Here is a 21,460-nt window from a genome sequence, read left to right on the forward strand (position 1 = left end):
TTAAATAAAGCAAAACAAACGTTTCTTACTGCAGGACTTTTCTGTGCCTTTGACATGATTATGCATTGAAAATCTCTGAGGCGAGTACCTAGTGCCGTGCCCTCCCTCCAAGTTATTTAAATGTAAGCTTTTCATGGAGCCCCTCAAGGGACTTGCATGTCACACGATCCCTCTCAGGAACATGACTACAGTGGCCCTATCTATTTTGTTCTCTCCTCGAGCACCACCTGGCATCAGTGAATGAATGAACCCAGTGTTTACGCACGCTAGGAACTCAAAACATATTTTTAAGTTGAGTTTTACAGATTTCGCTGACGTCCTTCCAAAACGCAATTCTGTTATTAAGGATTTGACATGGCCTCTCCTCAACTATATTCAATCCATAACCCTGAATTCTTCATGGAGCAGAATTTTGGAGGCAGGGACCTCGTCTTGGGCAGGGAGGTGTCCCCATGGTAACGGGGTTACTGTAGAGGCGGTAAGTCGATCAATGCAGGGGAAACAACCGGAAGGATTTCTGGCATTGAGACAGAGCCCACACAGGAGAGAAGGTCCTGGCCTGAGGGTCTGCGGCTGTCTACACCCAGAGATCACCAGCAAATTCCAGGAGCCAGCGCCAAGCATGAGAAGGGACCTGCTCTCCCGGGCCACCCTGAGGCTCTCTGCGCATGTGTACTTGTAAATATCTTCTGCTTCTCCATTTCTCACGCCGCCTTCAGTCCCTGACCTTTGGGCTTTCAGCTCGAACCCCACAGCGCTCTGACAAGTTGCCAGAAAGGCCTTGGTTGGTCCAAGCCACACAACTCATGGGCGTTCAGCCAATGGAGCGTTGCCCTTGAATCAGGTTCTATCCCGAGCTCAGTGGGCCCTTGAGGGCTGGCAGATCCCAGAGATGGGGGACATGAGCAGGTATGTGCTGTGAAGGTCCTTGAGGAGAGGGCTGGAGAGGACTCCGAAAATGTGGGTGTTTGGACCCATGAGCTACCATATTGTCTTCTCCGTCTGGAATTCCCATCCCCCACACACGCCCTCCCCTTTGCGTTGGTTACCTGTGCTGTATTACACGCCATCCAGAAGCTAGCTCGTGAACCTCAGGTCAGCCGAGCGGTTCTGGCCTGGGTCAAGCTGGGCTGACCTTGGCGCGGCTCAGTGTCTGCAGCCAGTGGCAGGTTAGCTGGGTTACTGGATGGCCTCCCTCGCAGTTCTGCCATAGGCTGGATATCAGCCATGGTGTTGACGGCGCTGAGCCAGGTGTCTCCCACCCATCGGCATAGACTAGTCTGGATTCGCTCACACAGCAGACACAGCGCACTGAGCTGGCTCCACTCACAGCTCTCTCTCTCCTCTGAATCCTCTTTTAACCAAACTCACCCTCTTTCTACCTCGATGCCCAGGCTACCCTGCCCTCCGGCTTGATGAACTGTCTTTCCTTCTGAGCCTCTCACGACTGTTGAGCGTATGCACCCCTCCCTGACTTGCCACATGTCACGAGTAAAAATATAGAACAACCAGTTCAAGTAATTTGAATATTACATACACAACAACACATCTTTTTTAGTATAAGTATATCCCAAATATTACCTGGGATATACTTGTACTAAAAGATTATTTATTGAAATTCAAGTTTAGCTGGACATCCTGTATTTTATCTGGCACCTCTCCCTCCCCAGAACTCCTGAGTCCAGCCTCTAGGGAGAAGAGGGGGCACTGACCTGCTTCTAGGCGCATCGAGGACCCTCTGTAACCAGCAGGGCATGGGCCCAGCCTTTGGTAATGGGGCAGTGGGTGTGGGATCCACATCTTTTCCTTTCACTGCCTCTTTCTGTGTGAATAGTGGGTGATAGAATGTAGGCTGAGGGTAACCATTATTTGAGGGATCCCAATTAATTTGAGAAACACTGAGCGTCCCTCTCAAGCATGGAGCTGATGAAGGTATTGGGAGGGATGCGTGAAAGAGTCCATGTTGCCCTGCTCGTCTTACTCTGTTTGGGACTGAGGTCCATGGACTTCTCAGCCCGGGCTATCCTGGTATTATTTGAACAATTAGTAGCCTGAAAGTTTTATAATATTTCAAACTGGTGTTCCACAAGCTGAATTCGGGACTTGGACGAGAACTTGCCCCATGTGTGCAGACCCCGTGGGTGAAAACGTCAGTCAAGTCACACGCTCTCTTCTTTGGCTCTCTATCCACATGGGAGAAGGTTGGGCTATCACACCTACTTTCTAACATTTCTGTATAGGTCCAGTAGTAAGGAGGTCCAGGGTGAAGCCCTTCAAGCAGGCTTTGGGGATCCCTTCCTCTAACTTGGGGGGAGGGCTTGCTTTCTTATGTGGACAGCCAGAACAGGATGGATCCCCCATCATGCATTCGGCATTCGGCGTTGGGACAAATGTTTGGCTGTTTTCGCCTATATAAGCCCTAGGAGCTGGGCCTACTATTTGCTTTGTTTGCTGCTCTATTCCCACTGCCTAACTACCCGTGCCTGGCACACAGCAGGTGTTCAGTTAATCTGGGTTGAAGCAGTGAATGCATGTGTCCCAAGAGCAATGGCTGGCTGCACGCTTTAATATAACTTCTTGTTCAATGTCCATCTCCCCTACAAGTCTACAAGTCTGTGAGCCCCATGGAGGGGACCCGTGTGTGTCGGGTTCCCTACCTCACTCAGAATCTTCCAGAATGCCTGACCCAATAAAAAATGTTCGATTCAGAAACCTTTTCCTTTAATATTTCTGACGTGCATGCCCCCAGGACAATCAGTCACTTATTTCTGCAGGAGCCAGTTCCACGGTTGGAGAGAGTTTTGGCAACCCTCCAAGTGTTTGAACATAGCTATTACTCAATGTCTAGTCCAAAGCAACAGAAAGGAATTGCGTGTGCCAGGTTCCCCAGGGCATGGGGTGGGCTTTCTGGGGTTCCTTCCTTTCAAATAGGAGAAGTGGTGTCCGTGGGACCAACAGGCAGGGAGGGTAGGATGGGGAGGTGCAGAGGGCCACAGAGGGCGGGCTGGGACAGGGGATCGTGTGTGCTGGTGGTCTGACAGAGGAGGGATATGGGACGGGCCAGGACAGGACATGTGCTGGGATGGGCCTCGCAGTGTGGCGCCTTCCTGGCTGGCCCCTCACCCCGGCCTCACCACACTGGGGCTTATCCCGGCTCAGCCGTCAGATGATTTTCCCAGACACACTTTGTCCACATCCACACCTCCACTGGCATACAGCTACTCCACCCCGTCTACAGGGTGACGTCCCCACCACTTATCTAGTATCCAAAGCCTCCAACCTTTGACCTCCAAATACCTCTTCAGCCTTACCTCCCACTGTGATCGTCTGTGAACCTTCTATTACTGCAAAACTGGGTTTCTCTCTCTCTTTCTTCTTCATACCTTTTTCTTTCTTTCTCCACCGGCCCTTGCCCACAGAGGGTCTCCTCCACCCTCCCTCCGACACTGTCTTACCCTCTTATCTTTTATTTAAGACCTACCTGGCTTTCGGGATCCAACTCAAGCCTGACCTCCTCAGGGTGTGGATGGGCGTATTTCTTCTAAGGGCACCTCTTGGGATGGCTCCTTCCTAGACAGGCACCACCCACAGCTGTCCTCTAGGTCTTGGTGCTCACTTCCTTGTGGGGATGCGGGGATGGGTATTTCCGCACGCATGACACATACACACAGAGAAGGTGGCATCGCATCGTGTTTCCCCATTAGATTCGGACAAATGGATGTGTCCTCGGGACTGGAGGGGCTCACTTGCAGGGCTGAGACTCCAACCGCTCAAGATTCTCCATTGCAACTGAATATTGCCCCCAAGTTCATCCCCTGACCAAGTTGGTGCCCACCCGGCCATGTGGACCCTCCCACTTTCTTTGATCTTGGGGCTGCCCTTGGCCATCTGACCTCCCATACTATACTGGCCCATAATCGTACCCCCTTCTTTTCCTGGAGCATGACTTGGAGCCCTGCCCTGGTCCCAATCTCCTCTGAGGTGTTCTAGTCCCTGACATCCAGGCCATGATGTTTCAGGAGGGCCTCACTTCACTGTACCGCCGAGGTGAATCACTATGAAGGGACAAAGCTGCTTATCCCTCCTGCTGTCCCTTGTGCCTTTTCCTGGAACCCTCGGGAAAGATCCGCAGTGGCAGCAGCAGTGACGGACATCGCCCGGGAGGCCACAACATGAGGCTGCTTCCGTTTTTGACTTTCTGATCACAGTTGATCCTGAGTTCGATGAGATTATCAAGCTGATGGCTCAAAGCTGCCCAGCGCGTTGACCTTCCCGTGTAAACGCAGCGCCTTAATGTTCACACAACCCAAGGTCAGCTTTATTAGGATCTTTGCACACTGATTAACCGGTCCTTAGAGCAGCCCACGGTGCAGGCTGGGGCAGGCTGGGGCAGGCTGGTGTGGGCCTTCCGGATTGTTCCAGGGGAGGGGGAGAAAGCCACCACCTGGCCTCCCACCACAGTCACCCTGCAGCCGGGTTGACGACTTTCCCCAGGAAGAGCAAGCTCTGAGTGGTCACCTCCCACAGGAGCACCAGGAAAGGCCTGTTGAAACGGACCTGTGGGGCCGACGTTGCGTTCAGAGCCTGGGGCTGGGAGAGGAGGCCGGAGGCAGCCCCTGCCCTGGTTCCCCACACATTCATGTCCACTGCAGCCTTGTGTGACACCTGGAGGGGGAGACGGGGACAGAGACAGCGTCAGCTCAGGGCGCTCTCAGGGGACAGATCCCAGCTGGTGTGGTTCTAGGGAGCTGCAGGCAGAGTCACCCCCTCAGGTCTCAGGGGCCCCGTCTTCCCAGGAGGCAACCCTCCAGCCTTCACGGCTTCTGCTTCTTTCCTGCGTTTTCTATCCGCCCCCGCCCCCCCGCCACGCCCCAGGGGATGGCCCTGACGCTGCTGTTTGCTCTCGGGCGGAACGGAGTTGGACCTGAGCAGGGCTGCACAGGAACCAGGCTGCAAACTCCCAAGGATGAGGTTGTTTATTTTTTTTCTTAAATAATTTTTTTTATTATATTATGTTAGTCACCATACAGTACACCCCTAGTTTTTGATGTAGTGTTCCATGATTCATTACTTGCGGATAACACCCAGTGCACCATCAATACGTGCCCTCCTTACTACCCATCACCAGCCCGAGTTTTAGGAGCCGCCGGAAGCCCCTGGGCGCCGGGACCGCAGCCCAAGCGCCAGTTTCTGCTCCCAGCTGCACGCACAGCTCTAAGCCTTGCTGGCCTCTTCTTTAAAATGACCTGCTCAGCCTAACACAACGGTTTTTCACGTGAGTTCAGGGAACCGCTTGTCTGATGTGCCCAACCCTCTACCCGCCTCTGTGAGAATTCCTTTTTTTATTTTAATTTTAATCTTTTAATTTAAATTCAATTTATTAACATACAGTGTATTATTATTAATTTCGGTCGAGTTCAGTGATTCATCCATTGCGTGCCACACCCAGGGCTCATTCCATCCCGTGCCCTCCTTCATGCCCATCGCCCAGTTATCCCGTTCCCCCCACCCCCCCTCCAGAATTCCTTTGTTAAAACCCTCATCTTCACACACCTTTTTAGGAAGAAAGGACTCTGAGGCTTTAAAAAAGAGTTGAAACAAGTTGGCCTTGACAATCCTTTTTGTTTCTAGAAAGTTCTATGAAGAGATACGCCTCTCCTTGAAGGTCACTGCCAAAGGGATTCTTTAAAAGGCCAAGTTATTTCTTTTCCTTCTTGTTCACTCTCCACCACGGGCATGCACACACACGCACACGGACACACTCACTCACAGGCACACACAGGACTACGTCCCTATTGCCTTGGTTCACATTCCTAATCTCAGGTGGCCTTTCCCAGTCAAAAGACAGAAAACTGTCCTTATGAAATTCTTAGCAAAGGGGCGCCTGGGTGGCAACGGACTCTTGGTTTCAGCTCAGGGCGTGATCTCAGGGTCATGAGGTCAAGCCTCACAGAGACCGACGCAGGGCTCAATCCCATGTCTGCTTGGGATTCTCTGTCCCTCTCCCTCTTCCCTGTGCTCTGCCCCTTCCCCCTGTGCTCTCTCTCTTTCTCTTTCTCTCTACCTCTAAAATAAATACATAAATAAAACTTTAAAAAAAGAGAAATTTCTAGCAAAGCCTCAAACAACAGTTAATGACTCTATCCTAAAACAGAAAAGATAGAGCAGGGAAGGAAAATTACATCGTTATTTCCAGCTATTAACTCTCTTTTCCTAGTAGAGAGTCATAGATCTCCACCCACGCCCCGTGACTGGCATTGCCTCCTACAGGAGGGAGAACATGGACCCCCCGACCCCCACTGATGGCTGTCTTGACTATGGGACTTGCTTTAGCCAGCGCACTTGAGTGGCCTTGACATAGGCCACTGTGAAGAGAAATGTGAAGAGCCATCACACAGTTTCTCTTGCTTTTTTCTTACTGCTGTGCGAATGACGTGTCCCAAATAGGGGCTCCTCCTTTCACCTGCATCCTGGAAGGGAGAGGCAGCGTGAAGAAGGTCTGTAGCCCCACGGTCATGACACATTTCTGACATGTAACATAACCAGGAAATAAGCCTGTTCGGGCTCTGAGATTCGGGGGATGCTTGTCTCTGTAGCAAGGCTGACGGATGCATTTTGTGCTCATGCCCCTCGACTCTCTTTAACTGTAGCAAAGACAGACAGAGTTTCACTGCCTGCCCTGGGGGAAATATAAGGAATGAAGACACAGCTAATTCCATACAAGAGAAATTTTGGCTCGATGGATGACCCCAATTGCATGTCTACTTCATTTGGGACTCAGTGTCCCTGCTCTGAGGAGTACAGAGGAGAGATGGAAAGGGAGCTTCCCAGGAAAAGAAGCCTTACAGACTATGATCAAGACCCAGAATGGGGAAAAGAAAGGGAAACTTGACTTTCAAATGCACACTTCAAAGGAGATAAGGCCCTCCCCTCCATCCACATTCACCACCTTACCCGGAAGATGGTTTTGTTGAGTTGCTCAGTGATTCCCGATAAGTCAGCTTCTAAGTTGAAGATGTTGGTGAGACCGATGTGGGGAAGTATTTCTTCAAGGTTATAGGTCCCGGAAATGGAAAACCTTGGCAGATGTAGACCCAGCAGGCTGCAGAGAGAATCAGCCAGAGAGGCAGTGCTGTCTGGTTAAATGTGCTGCTCCCACCCCGTCTTGGGAAAGACAAGTGTACACTGCCCTCCGTATCAGAACATTCCAGAACCCTGGACCCTCCTTCTCTTCAGACCTTACAGACCTCCTGTGTCTGGACCTGAGAAGACTGCTGGCATGGCCGTGTGTCTTCAGCTCTGGCACGTTCATGGAGGACTTCCTCTGTGCCAGACAATGGGCAAGGGATTTTACAAGGCGTAACGGATCAGATCCAAAGAATAACCATACAAGGGAAACATTGCCCACATTTTCCCACCTCCATGTAGGATTCATCAGTAGGTTCTGCTGGCTCCCCTTCTGACCTGTATCCTAAATCCATCTTCTGGCAACCCCCTAGTACAAGCCATTGTCCGCTCGTACTGTCTGGGCTTTGGGCCATTGTGAGGCTCTGATGAGAGATGGCGTGTGTAGAGTGTCACCCGCTCTCTGTCCTGAGACTGGCCTTTGCCATCGGATCACCGTACTGCCTGCAGCAAATTCACGAGTTCTTTCTGACACACTGAGCCAATCTGTCCTTTTCTTCTTGGGACTGTTCTTCTTGGTTATGGTTTGACAGTTGCCAGGGCATGGGGCTTGTGAGCCTGGCTAGGTAATAAACCGCTTGGAAACTTCTGGCTCTAATGAATTCAGATTAGATAGCCTAAATCAGCTTAGAGATTCGTGGCCAGTAAACTTCTGGGATAATGTGAGTGTCCAGATGTCTAATCGAAGTGAGAGGCAGTTGGAAGTCAGGTGTCAAATATTGAAGAGGAGGGAAAGGATGTGGAGAACAGAAAACAAGGCTATCTTGGCCCACGTGACAAATTTTCCACAGGCAGCCCTTGCGGGCAGGTCCAAGCCATGGAGGGGTCAGAGTGGAGTCTAGCACAGGGGTTCTGCTAGAGAGCCCTGCACACGGCAGGTGTTAGGCCACGTAAATGAAGAATGAACAGTTATGGGGGATCTCGATTCCCCTGGGCAAGTGAACCTTCCTCACAGCTCAATGGAGGTAGGCCTGGCAGTCTGAAGTTTTTATGTCTGAAAGCCCATTAAAATGCTGTGATATTATAACTCTCTGGCATGAGAAACAGTAACAGGGGACATCTGAGAATTCGAAAAATAACTTGGGTTGGTTTTGATTTTTGAAGGTCAAAGTTAGAGGTCAAAACAGATGTTCCTGGGGTGCCTGGGTGGCTCAGTCAGTTAAGTGTCTATCCAACTCTTGATCTAAGCTCAGGTCTTGATAATCAGGGTTGTGAGTTCAAGCCCTGCGTTGGGCTCTATGCTGGGTATGAGCCTACTTAAAAAAAAAAAAAATCCCAGACCTTCCTGAGGGAAAATCTATTGGTCTAGAAGATTCTAGAAGATCCTATGGTACTACCTCCTGTGTTTGGCGAAGGGACAGCCTCACGCCAAAGGAGCTTGAGAATATGGCACTGGAATCAGAAACTGACCACAGCCATGTAGGTTCATAGACAACAGGAACACTCTCTTATCCTGACCTCTGTCCTTGACTTGTATCTCTTTTATTTGGGACTTGAATCTCTGGCCAAACACAAACACATTTTCCTATCCCTCAGTGTGGTTGGGGAGCTGAGGGATGACTCCTGTGGGCACCAGGGCGACTGGTGTCTACCAGCTGCTGGACGGTTCAAGATGAAAGATGGCCATCAAAAGGTTTGGTCTATACCTCCTCCCTCGGAACCGGGGTGGGCTCTGTGACTACTCTGACCAAAAGCATATGGCAGAAGAGACACTTCGGATCCCAGATCTTAAAACAGCTGGAACTTTCACTTCCTGTCTTTTGGAACACTCTTTCCTGGAGCCTTGGTCTGCCATGTAACTACATCAGCTATGCTGAGCTGCTGTGCAGGAGCCCAACCTAGTCTCATGGAGATGCTGCAGGGAGAGAGAGACACCTGCTCAGCCCTTATCTGAGCAGCCGGCTAGCCCAGGCACCAGACACCCAGTAGAGGAGCCTTCAGTGCTCCAGCCCCAGCCAGCATCGGACTCCAGTGCAGGAAAGCCCCACCTGAGAACCACAACGCTGAGTCCAGTCCACCCACTGGATGGAGAGAGATAATAGATTTTTTTTTTTTCAAGCCATTCCATTTTGGGGTGGTTTATTATGCAGCAAGAGGTAATTAGAACTCAGGGCCAGATTTCATATCAGAGCTCTCAGGAAACAAGATAGACCCCATGAAGAAGTTAGCTAGAGAATGGGGTCTAGGCATACCAGAAAGGGCTGAAACCAGTGTAAGAAAAACCACAAACTGAAAAGCGAGATAAAAGGGGGTAGGGGTTGAGATCCCTTAAAACTAGCACTTTGATTTTTACAGTACTCTTCTTGGTATTTAATTTCCTTAAGAAATATTTTAATTAAATAGGGGCACTTTTTTTTTTTTTCAGAGAGGACCTATCAAAAAGACCACTAGTCATCAATAATTGGGCAATTTTAGCCAAACATTGGGCGGGGCGGGGGCGCTCTCTGACACAAGGCAGAGATAAAGTAATTGGCCTAGCTTTATCTCTCCTCTATACTTCAAGGAATGGCAAATTGAAGATTTACCTATCTGGGGCTCCTTCTTTAGGGGCAAGTTAATAAAAGACCAAGAAACTCCTGATTAAATTGGATATAGACTGTTCTGTCAACAAGGTACACATTTTGGCATTCTTGTAATCCTGCTTTCCTGGCCAACATCTCAGAGCTGAAACAGTCCACATTCCCTAGCACCGTGGGGGCCATCTCGAGTTTACAGTTCTGACAAATATCACCCTGCTTCCAGCTTATCTGAATCCTCTGCCTCTCACTCCTATTTACTAAGCCTCACATACCCAGGAGGTACGCTAGCAAATGGTACAATTGAATAAAACCTACACTTTTCATTTCGATTCTTGCATCTGTAATACACATAACAGTATCACTTTTTCTACATTCTGGTCAAGCACATTTTTACATAAACTAAAAAAAAGAGGGGCTCTTTTAAGAAATATCCACAGTTCCGTGGGAGTCATCATTATTCTTAATAATTGTCCTTAATCTGATTCTTTGATTATACTTCACTACCTTCTGGTAGCAAATTATTCTGGAAAAAGGGAGAAACAAGAGGAAAGAAGGTTGGCCAGAGAAACACCCAGGAAGGGATAAGAATGATTAATGCCTGGTGAGCACTTATGACCAATCTCCAAACTTCATATGTGCGAACTTGATCAATCCTCTGACTAATTCAATGTGGCAGTGATTATGGCCTCAGTTTACCCACATAGTTAAAGGGTAGAATGAGGAGCCAAACCCAGGGGTTGGGCTTTTGCAGTTGGCATTGATCAAAGCCTTGCCTGGGTTCTTGAACTAAGGCTGCTGGAGTCCTTCTGTTCTGACTCTTACCTGGGCAGTAGCCACTGATCCCATTTTCTCAGGGTCTCTGGCTGCAGAGCGGCCTCCACCTGCTCCATTTTCCCGGGGTCAGGTAGGATCAGCAGAGCCAGGGCGTTTCCACTGTATTCTATCTGGAGGACAGTGCAAGCCATTTCCTGGTCATAGAAGAACCTGTGCATTTCCTTTTGGTGCATGATGGGGACGCGGAAGGAGGTCCTCTCGTCCACAAAGAAGCTCTCTTGCTTCTGGATCTGGTAGTGATGGAAAGGATGCTTCCACTTGGCTTAGGACACAAAACCCATAAAACTATGAGAACATACTCTAAGAGGGCAACCCGGGGCAGTCATGCACTAAGCCGCACTGGTTCCGTGACTTCCTCTCGGGTATACATAACCGTGAGGTGGGTACAGAATCGGGGGCCAGAACGCAGGGCTGGCTCAGCCACTAGAGTGAGTCCCCCGAGTTAGGCTCTAATGGTCTATGATTTGTTCCAATTCAGAGCAACTTAGCTTTCAAGAAACTAAAAGGTATTTCCTACAAATCAAAACCACAATGAGATCCCACCTCACACTGGTCAGAATGGCTAAAGCTAACAAGTCAGTGTTGTCAAGGATGTGGAGAAAGGGGAGCCCTCTTACGCTGTGGGTGGGAATGCAAGCTGGTACGGCCACTCTGGAAAACAGCATGGAGGTTCCTCAAAAAGTTGAAAACAGAGCTACCCTTGCACAGCAATTGGACTACTAGATATTTACCCCAAAGATACAAATGTAGGGATCTGAAGGGGCATGTGCACCCCAATATTTATAGCAGCAATGTCCACAGTAGCCAAACTATGGAAAGAGCCCAGATGTCCATCAACAGATGAATGGATAAAGAAGATGTGATACACACAGACACACACACACACACACACACACACACACACACACACTCACACACAGGAATATTATGCGGCCATCAAAAAATGAAATCTTGCTATTTGCAACAATGTGGATGAAACTAGAGGCTATTACGCTAAGTAAAATAAGTCAATCGGAGAAAGGCAATTATCATATGATCTCACTGATATGTGGAATTTGAGAAACAAGGCAGAGGATCATGGGGGAAGAGAGGAAAAAAATGAAACGGCACGAAACCAGAGAGGGAGACAAACCCTAAGAGACACTTAATCTCAGGAAACAAACTGAGGGTTGCTGGAGTGGAGGGGTGGGAGGGATGGGGTGGCTGCGTGATGGACACTGGGGAGGGTATGTGCTATGGTGAGCACTGCGAGTTTTTTAAGACTGATGAATCACAGACCTGTATCCCTGAAACAAATAATACATTATATGTTAATATAAAATTTTTTTAAAAAAGAAGCTAAAAGCTATTTCCATCTACTAACTACCTTCCACGTGTAAGGCATTATCTCTTTACTTTTTTACGATCATTAATATTAAATGAGTATTATGATCTCCATGTCAGCAACGAGAAACTGAGTCCTGTGAATTTCTAGAAACATATGCAATCTGCAGCACCATTAGGTGGTAGAGCAGGGACTGGGGCTCGGCTGGCTCCACAGCTCATGTTCTCTGCAAACACTGACTTGACCTGTCTTGGCCACGCTGCCTTGAAACAACAACCTTCTACAGAGAAGGTCCTGAGCCACCCCCTCCCTCTGAACTTCCTAATATTCAACTTGAAAAAGGAGAAAGAATTCAGTTAATAAAATGTTAAATATAATGCAAAAGCTCATTAAGACACAGAAACACAGACCCCGTTGGTCGCAGCACCATCCATGTGTGTAGTGTCTCCTCTCCTTCTACTTACAATCTCCACGCACAACGGCCTCCAGACTTGCCCTCCTGAAAGCGCTGGTCTTGGTGAGGGGAAGCTGGCTCATCCTGTCCCTCTTGCCCACATCCTCTCACTGACCAAGCATTGCTGACTCTACCTCCCAAGCTGTACCTTTACCCAAGGTTGCCATCTTACTTACTTGGAACTACTTCAAGAACCTCCTGACTTGTCTCTGGTCTCCCATCCTTCCTCCCCTCCAAACCATTTTCCAAACTGTAGCCAGACTGATTTTTTTTTAAACCGATGTAATCATGTCACTCCACAGCTTCAGACTTCTTGGTAATTCTGGGGTCCTACAGGTAAAGTCTAGGATTCTCAACACAGTTCCTCCTTACCTTTCATGGCAACTCTTGGCACTGTCCCCTAGGCATTATGCTATGTGTTCTATGTTCTAGTCCCACTAAATTCATTTTGGTTCCTTGAAAATGCAGTGGTTTCTCTTTTCCTTGGACCTTCACACACACTGGTTTTTCAACCTGAACTCTCTTCTCCCCACCTTTCCCACCACCTCTTTGCCTGAGTAAATCCAACTCATTCTTCATGTCTCAGCTTAGGTACCTCCTCTTCCAGGAAGCCTTTCCTTCACACCCCAAGTCTGGAGAGGTGTATCTTTCGAGAGCTCCATGACACCCATACCTACGCAAGCAGACCATCACTTTCCCATTGAGTTGCAATTTACTTATTTACAGTACACTTGGGACTCTGGGCTACACAAGGGTAAGAAAACTATCTTATTCATAGATTTTCCCAAGATGCTAGCAAAGTCCCTGAAATGTAGTCAGTCTTGATGTATGTTTTTCAGTAAATTAATGAATATCATGCCTCGACACTTCAAACACGAGACCTAAGTTTAACTTGAAATCATTCATGCAGCAAACATTCATTGACTCCTCTGTCTCTTCAACAGGTGTCCGAGTGGTCTGGTGCTGGCGGCCTTGTGGCAGGTGTAGAAATGCAGATCTTTGCAAAGACCATCACCCTTAAGGTCAAGCCAGCGACACCATCGAGAATGTCAAAGCCAAAACCCAAGACAAGGAGGGCAACCTGCCTCACCAGCAGTGTCTAATTTTTGCTGGAGGATGGCCTCACTCTCTCAGACTACAATATCCAGAAGGAGCTCCCCCTGCACTTGGTACCTGCAAGGTGGCCTCATGGAACCTTCCCTCTGCCAGCTGGCCCAGAAGTACAATCGCGGCTAGATGATCGGCCACAAGCGTTATGCTCTCCTGCACACCCACGCTGTCGACTGCCCCAAGAGGAATTATGGCCACGCAACAGCCTGTGCCCTAAGAAGAAGGTCAGATAAGGCCACTCCCCCAGCTCTTCCTTTGTCTGTAGGGCGGCCTCCTGCCTGAGCCCCAAGGCCCTGGGGCCTCAATGTAAGTTTCCCTTTCTTTGATTGGAAAAAAATATAAAATAAAAAAATAAAACATACTTGACCCTGTGTCAGACTCTGGAGAATCAAAAATGATTAAGACTTAGGTCCTTGAGATTTCTGATCAGTATCACAGACTAAGTTAAAGCAGAAAAACCTGGTTTTTTTCTGCATAAACACCAACAGAAGCTGGACAAAATAACAAGAATCCAAGCTTCCAGATACAAAGCAGGAATGCGTATCTCTGATTTGGAACCAAGGTCATTGGACTCATGGGTTATCAGGATCACATACAGCCCCAGGGGTGGTGTTTAACATCTTCTCGGGGGAAATGAATAAAACTCAGGCCCACACTTGGAACTGATCTCTTTGCAAATAGTCAAAAGCTATGAAAAGCAATCCCTTTCCCATCTGGGAAGCCTGGATTAAAAAAACTCTGCCCAGCAGCCCAGGGATGAGTTAGGACAGGTCGCTGTATTTGCAGGTGGGGGTGGCAGGGAAGAGTCACTGGCTCTGGGTTCTTTGTTTTTATTACTCATTCAGTGTAGGAACTCCCCAGCCTAAGACTGGTCTATGTTCTCATTAATCAACCAGTGCAGGGACTCCCCACCCTAGAAATGAAAGTAGAACCAGTGAAGCCAATAGGACTAGACCAGAGCAAATGTGAAATGGTCTCGCTAGAGGCCCTCCTACAACAGGCCATCAGAAGCTCATGAAAAGATCATTTCCACTGAAAACGAGCCCAAAGGTGAACATTTCAATTCTCTCTTGAACGAGAATTAGTTGGAGCAGCAAAACCAACAACTCACAGTTCAAGATCTACAGATAATAGAATAATCTGGAAGACTATATTTTTTAGTGTGTTAAAAAAAAGAAAGGAATAAAAATCCCAGGAATGGGTCATTATGACGAAATGGTAGGTAGCTTTTAGAAAAATAGGATGTCAAAGTGAAAATATAGTCAGTGAAATTGAAACCTCAGTGCATGCGTGAAATAGTAGATACTAATTCTTTTGAGAGAATTAGTAAAAGGGAAGTTGGAGCTGAAGAAATCAGCCAGAAGGCAGCAGAGAGAGAGACAAAGAGATTTTTTCCAGGGGGCAGGAGATACAAAAGATGAGCTTGGAGTGTCTTGTAGTACCAGAAAGTAAGGAAGTTCTCCAAAAAGAAAAAAAAATCAGCAATGATGGGGGCATGTCAAGGGACCCAGGAACAAACACAAGGATCTTGTCATGATCAATGTTGGAAAATTTTAAGCCACAAAGCTAGGTAGCAGGCAATTACAACCCAAAATATAGAACAAATATCCTGGAGTCCATAATGATGTAAGGTAATGATTGAATAAATAAACGCGAGAGAAGAGAAAAATCTCCCATTCAGAAGACTTCCAAATAAGTTAGGTAGCTCCTCCTTTCTCACGGAGATGGAGCATAACTCCCCACTCCCTGAGTGCGGGATATACACAGTGACTTCCTCCAATGGGGAAAAGATAACTTTGCAACAGAGCAATCTGACAACCATGCCCTCAGCCAGATGGTCAAAGTCAACATCAATGGCGATAAGTCATGCTGATAGTGTGCAAAGAATGACACTTCCTCTCTGTGGCCCTCCTCTGCACATCCCATCACCCCAGTCTTAATCATGTGAAAAAAACCAGGCAAATCAATCCCAACTGAGAGACGTGCTACAGAGCATCTCGCTGGTACGCCTCAAAATCGGCAAGGTCATTGAGAGCAAGGAAAGCCTGAGAAACTGTCGCAGCCAAGAGGAGCCCACACCGACAGGGTGACTAGATGTAACAGGGATCCTACCAAAAACACTAGGTAAAAACAAAGGACATTTGAATGGATCTGAGTTTTTAAAAAATGGAAGAATTCATTTCCCTAGTATCATGGAAAGATGTATGCTACTAAATCAGGAAATAACACGACTGGGAGATATGAGCCCTGGAGGTATGACATGTCCAATGCCACAGCCAAAATAAGCTAATAAGCTGTTTATACAAATTAAGATATGGGGGTGTCTGGGGCACTCAGTTGGTTAAGTGTCCAACTCTTGGTTTCAGCTCAGGTCATGGTCTCAGGGTTGTGAGATGGAGCCCTGTGTCAGGCTCCACGCTCAGTGGGGAGTCTGCTTGAGATTCTCTCCCTCCCTTTCTAAAAAAGGGATTATTCCTTAAAGAGTATGATTGAATGTCTAATGGAAGAAAATCAGAATAAAAATTGAAGGGAAGAAACATGGCGAGAGAAAACAAATATTGATAAATCAAGAAGTAGTCCTATAGGTGGGTTATGTAAATATATGGAGATAACTACCCGAAGGGACAGCTGCCAGACTTGAAGACAGGTGGCTTTCCGGGGCAAGACTGGAGATGGTGGAGGTGGCAGTATTTCCCCCCAAGCCAGCCCTCACCTTTGAAGAAGATGTAATTCAAGAGAACCATGAGCGTGTCTTGCGTGAACTCCTGGAGGCAGTCGGCCACCTGCCCGTATGTCTGCTTTCTCACGTACTCATTAATCTGCCTCCTGGTCGTGGCAGAATCTGTGAAGTTGGCAGAAAAAGCAAAAGCTCCATACAGCTCCCTGACAGTGTCCAAAAAATGCTGTTGAGGCTTTAGTTGCTTGCCCAGGAACAAGGAGTTGCCTACTTTCAGTTCAAGTTTGGGGCTGGGCAGGTCAAGGGTGTGGATGAGGCTCTGGAAACCCCGGTGGATGTCAGCTTCTGGGGTCTCTGTGAGGTTGAAGCCGAGGCCCTCCAGGATCTGAGTTGGGGTGTCAGCCTGGGCCCCAAGAGAGAGCAGGGCCAGGGAGGTAGCGATGCTCACGGGGGAAAAGAAAATGTTTCCCGAGGTTTCTGCGGCCAGCTGCTTGTACAAACGCAAGGCGAAGCTGGTGATGGTGGGTGTGATTTTGTGGTAGGCGGGGGCTGGCACAGAGAGCTGATCACGGGGGGCTTGAGGCACCCCCAGACTCTTCTCTCCATGGGCAGGAAAGGGTTGACAGTGGACAGAGGGCAGGAGCCCTGCTCCCAGCAGCCACAGCCAGGCTGGACCCATCCTCTGAAAACAAGAGGGTGAATATGTCATTCTGTTTCACAAATACCCTCAGCGCTGTGCTCCCCATTGCTCACGCAGTGAGCCTCACATCCAGACTGTACCCCCCACAGGTGTCTGAGGGGCCCTGCTGGGGATGAGGCTGTAGTCTGAGCAGCAGCCCTGAGTCTGCTCGACGTACTGATCGTTTGTCTCTAAGGTTTTGTTGAGAAAAAGACTCTGGGTTCTAAAAATAAACTTCCATGGTTTACTCTCCCTCCTCCCGGCCACTGTCCTCCCTCTCACTCTCCTTCCCCCTTTCCTTCCTCCCTCCCACCCTTCATCCCTCCCTCCCTCCCTTCTTTCCTTCCTTCCTTCCTTCCTTCCTTCCTTCCTTCCTTCCTTCCTTCCTTCCTTCCTTCCTTCCTTCTTCTTTTTTCTTTCTCCTTTCCAGGCATTCTTTGAATCATTCATTAACTTTCAGGGACTGGGGGTAGCCGGAGAGCAGATGCTCAGGACACCGTGAGAGTGAGTGAAGCTGGGCCTTGCTAGCACCCAGCTGTGACCATTCACGTCACTCTTGCCCATGGGAGGGGACAGGATGGTGTGTGCAGCTCCTGGGTCAGGCCCTCCAAGAAAGCGGAGTGCCCTCTCCTCTTCTGAGTTTTCATTAGCTGCAGTGTTGGTGTGATGATGAGTCATGGGGGCCTGGTGGATGGCGGTGCCCAATTTGGGTGGATGGAACCTGGGAGGACGAATCAGCTCTGTCTCCAACCAGCTTGTCATCTCGAGCACCCCTTGTCACACGCATTGATGCAGAGGTTGGGGGAAGATGTCTGTCACGGGTTGAATTGTGCACCCCCCAGACTCATATGCTGAAGCTTGAGTCCCCAGTATCTCAGAGCGTTTGTTTGGAAATGGGGTGGTTGGGGTGTAATTGGTGAAGACGAAGTCATTAAATGGGCCCGAATCTAATATGACTGGTGTCCTTCTAAAAAGGGGACAGCTGAGCACAGACACACACAGGGAGAACGCGCTGTGAAGACAGAGGCAGAGATCAGGGTGGTGCTTCTTCAGCCAAGGATGCCAGAGATTGCTGGCAAACCCCCAGCAGCTCAGGGAGAGGCCTGGAGCGGGTTCTCCCACCCAGCCTCAGAGGGAACCAGCCCCACCACCAGCACCCAGATCTCCGACTTCCGCCCTCCACGACGGCGGGACAGTTCATTTCTGTCTTGGAAGACCCCCGGGTTGTAATGCTTTGTTGGGGTAGCCCTGGAAATGAATCCCATCTCTCCAGTACTTTAGGTCATCAATTGTGCCAGAGAAGCCTTCTAGCTCTAGGGGGTCAAAGTGGCGCAGGAGCGGGAGACTCCTTCCGCCGGGCGGGGAGGGCAGCTCCAGCTCGAGGTGGCGTGGCTTCTCTCTGCTCAGTCTGCCCCCAGTCTAGTGCCCCTTCCCTTTCAGGGTCTTCACACACACACCTCCGCACGGCCTCCCAGAGCACGCACTGTCTCACGGCCACTCGGACTCCCCCACACCTTGATGTCCCCAGTAAGGAGAGTGCCGTCCCCTTGCTCCCTTCGAAACTGACCCTTCCACTGCGGACCACCCGATCCTTGCCGTTCGTCTGTCTTGATGACGTTTGTGTCTTAACTGGCACCTTTGGCCCAAACCAGTGACCTCTGGATCAATTACAGATGCCCTGCTGGTGTGGGAGAGATCACATCTTGTAGATGGTTTATAGCACCCGGGACCCTAAAAACCCCACAGGCCAGTTGTTGGGAGGGACAAAGGCAGCCTGCTTATCAGTTATGTGGAAACAGTTTGCTGGGCAAAGTACTGCGGGCCATTTCCCAAGGCCACGTCCTCCCTCCGTCCCTCCCGCCCCCAGAGCTCTGGTGGGCTCCCCTAACCACAGGTTCCTTGCACGTTGGGAAGCAGAACAATTAAAAAATCCGTCTGCTCCCAGGGAAAATCAGAAATAACAGCCGTAATAAAACTGGTTCTGGTTTATTCCTTTTATCCCATTGAAGTCACCACGTTTACCCTTCTGCACCCCCAATGATTCCCAGACTTGCAGAAGGCTTATTTCCCAAAGAGGATGGAAAGTCAGAGGGCTTGGGTTTGAATTAGACTTTGCAGTATCTCACTGTGGGATCTGCGCAAAGGAAACTCTCTGACCGGCAGTGTTCTCGTTTGCAAAATGCGAAGGATAATGCCTGCCTTCCGGGGAGGGGCGGGCACTTAAGGATTACAAGGCATACGGAGTGGAAAGCACCTGACACGTAGAAAGCATGCAATGTGAATTTCCACCCCTTTCTACAGAGGTCCAGTGTAATTACACCCAATTTCTTTATTTCTTTTCCAGAAAGATCCCAGAGGAAAACTAAGAACTCCATTAATTAATGATAATATTCCCATATACTATTTATTTTGTGTGGGGATATTAGATCCATTGTATCACAGGCTCCCAACCAGATGTGTTCTCACATGCAGAGGGATGGGATTTGGGATCAGCTCAGAGACGGGCACAGGGGGTGTTTCTGGAGTTTGGTGGGGGAGAGAAAGCTCTTGAAATGCCAGAGCCGCCGTGAAGAATGGTCTTGGGCAAATGCCAGTGGTGCCTTTGTGGGGAGATCGTTGATTCATATCACTTAATTGAATCCCTATGGGAACCTTAAGACACGATGATTGGTATCCTTGCTGCGCATACGGGGAAACTGGACTCGGGATCACGATGCTTACCTGCTAAGTGGCAGGAGTGTGATTCAGACTCTAGACAAGGGCTCTTGAAGTGTGAGCGTCTTGCTACAACCGAGTCTAGTAAATTTGCTACGGCAACGTTGTCATTTTACTTTGGGTGGTGCTGTTCTGTTTTTTTGTCTAACCACAAGGAGTCCTGGGAGTTCCTCTCTCAACATTTTTGATGGCCAAGTTTTCCATAAAAGGTTGTTTAAAACCTGAAGTTCCTACTTAAAGATTCAGAAGGAGCATATCATGACATTTTTCCTTTTGGGGACTCAGTTCTCCCAACACTGTTGCCAAAGCCAGAGAGAGATAGAGGGAAAGAAAGAAGGAGGGAGGGATAGAGAGAGAGAAGGGAAGAGAGAGAGAGGGAGAGAGAGGGAGGGAGAGACAGAGAGAGGGAGAGAAGGAAGGAGAGCGAGATAGAGGGAGAGAGAGGGAGGGAAGGAGAGAAAGAGACAGAGAGAGAGAGAAGGAGGGAGAAAGAGAGAGAGAGGCAGCCCCCCACCCATCTCCACTTCCCATGTAAGCACGGTACTCACAGCGAGCTCCCTGGGCTGGGGGCCCCGGGTCTTCAGCACTGCGTGGCCTCCTACCCACGGGAAATGGAGTTTGAAGTTCAGGGCAGCCCGGTCAATATTTGCCAGGTCAATTCCTGGAACTGGACAAAAGCAATGTGCAGTGGCCAGGAAGGGACATTTTTTCTTTGGAAGGATCTGTCCTGCCTGCACAGACGTCGCGATGTGGTTGCTGCTGACCCGTCACTGAGGTCTCTTGTGATCTGGACAGTGTTCTTTCCAGATCGCCCTCACGGTAAGTCGGGGAGATGCTGACCCCACCTGTCCTGGTCATCATTTCACAACACACGTGAACCAAGCGGCCTTGCTGTCACCGCGAATGCACACAGTTACGTGTGCCGATTGTTTCTCAGTAAAACGGGACAGAGAAAGAATGGGAGCGATCTTCCCCACCGTCCAGATGAGACCCTGAGGCTCAGTGAGGTTAAATTACCTGCTTGCAAAGTGGGTGGCGAGGCCCCAATGTTTTACTGATCTTACCATTCCCATATTTTACTGATCCTTTAAATAAATATCGTCCATATACAGAAAAGAAAAGACTGAAGGAAATTAGAACATAGAGCAAAATCTTCTCTCCTGCTATTTTGAATCCCCGTAAAAAGGATCATTGACTCTTACTCACTGTGAATTACCCAAGATCTAGAACAGAACCTGGAACTGATTGAATATTTCTCATGAGTGAAATTTTGGTGATGGGAAGTCACCTCGGGGTGATTGTTATTTTCTTCTTTGTAGATTTTTGTATTCTCCTCATTTCTCACAAAGAGCATGTATCTTACTCATACGAGAAAACAGCCAAACATTAGAAAGTAAGACTATTTCATCATTTGAGTAAAGCCAAATAAAACTCATCCAAGTTAGCACAGTGGCTTCATGGTGACTAACATAATATAATAAAAAAATATTATTAATAAAAAAAAAAGCACAGTGGCTTCAATCCAGAGGCACTTTTAAGACATAAAGGCCATGAAGAGACCGAGTCCGCTTCTCCAGTGGGATGGGGCTGGAGGTGCCCTTGGCCTGGCCGGTGTGTGAGGCAGGAGAAAGCCCCAGGCGGAGAGCTCCAGGTGCTCTAGGTGGGACTCAATCAGTGTGTGCTGGAAAGGTGAAGGCCAAGGACATTTGGACCATTGAGGTCTGCTACACCCACCAACACTTGAGACCCTACGCCTGGGTCTAGAACAGTGTTGAGAACCTTCCGGGTGTTTTGTAAGGACACATTTGCACTATGAATAAACAAGACAATTGGAGTATATGGCCAGAGTATTTTCTCACCTAACAGGAATCCTGTTCACTCTTGGCTTGCACATAGATTACTTGGCTCTTTGTGGTCACTTACCACTTGCCAGGGGAAGAAGAAGCAACTCCGCGAGTCTCGC

At 48.8% G+C, this 21,460-nt stretch overlaps 1 protein-coding gene across 3 annotated transcripts; it reads right to left on the reverse strand.

Moving 5' to 3' along the window:
* Window positions 1-4,296: 4,296 nt before the first annotated feature.
* LOC123803940 (serpin A11-like) lies at window positions 4,297-20,277 on the reverse strand. Of its 3 annotated transcripts, none has more exons than XM_087856202.1 (6): window positions 20,046-20,277; window positions 18,350-18,460; window positions 16,140-16,785; window positions 10,527-10,800; window positions 6,955-7,102; window positions 4,297-4,665 (listed from the first exon to the last, which is right to left on the reverse strand). In XM_087856202.1, the coding sequence occupies exons 3-6, from the start codon at window positions 16,780-16,782 to the stop codon at window positions 4,462-4,464; spliced, it is 1,269 nt and encodes a 422-aa protein (XP_087712328.1). In that variant the 5' UTR covers window positions 16,783-16,785; window positions 18,350-18,460; window positions 20,046-20,277; the 3' UTR covers window positions 4,297-4,461. The 3 variants fall into 3 exon arrangements, with proteins under 3 accessions (XP_087712328.1, XP_087712327.1, XP_045671747.1); XM_087856201.1 differs by having other exon boundaries at window positions 18,350-18,463; XM_045815791.2 differs by lacking the exon at window positions 18,350-18,460.
* Window positions 20,278-21,460: the final 1,183 nt, after the last annotated feature.

The sequence above is a fragment of the Ursus americanus genome, chromosome 26 (assembly GCF_024610735.1).
Source record: "Ursus americanus isolate L20-20 chromosome 26, mUrsAme1.1.p, whole genome shotgun sequence".
Lineage (NCBI taxonomy): Eukaryota > Metazoa > Chordata > Mammalia > Carnivora > Ursidae > Ursus > Ursus americanus.

Bases quoted from the DNA above. Each gene is read 5' to 3' on its own strand.
- LOC123803940 (XM_045815791.2), bottom strand. From the start codon at position 16,782: ATGGGTCCAGCCTGGCTGTGGCTGCTGGGAGCAGGGCTCCTGCCCTCT. The intron at 10,801-16,139 runs GTGAGGGCTGGC...TTGTGTCCTAAG, and splicing joins GAATTACATCTTCTTCAAAG to CCAAGTGGAAGCATCCTTTC. The intron at 7,103-10,526 runs GTAAGAGTCAGA...TTCTCTCTGCAG, and splicing joins GATCAGTGGCTACTGCCCAG to CCTGCTGGGTCTACATCTGC.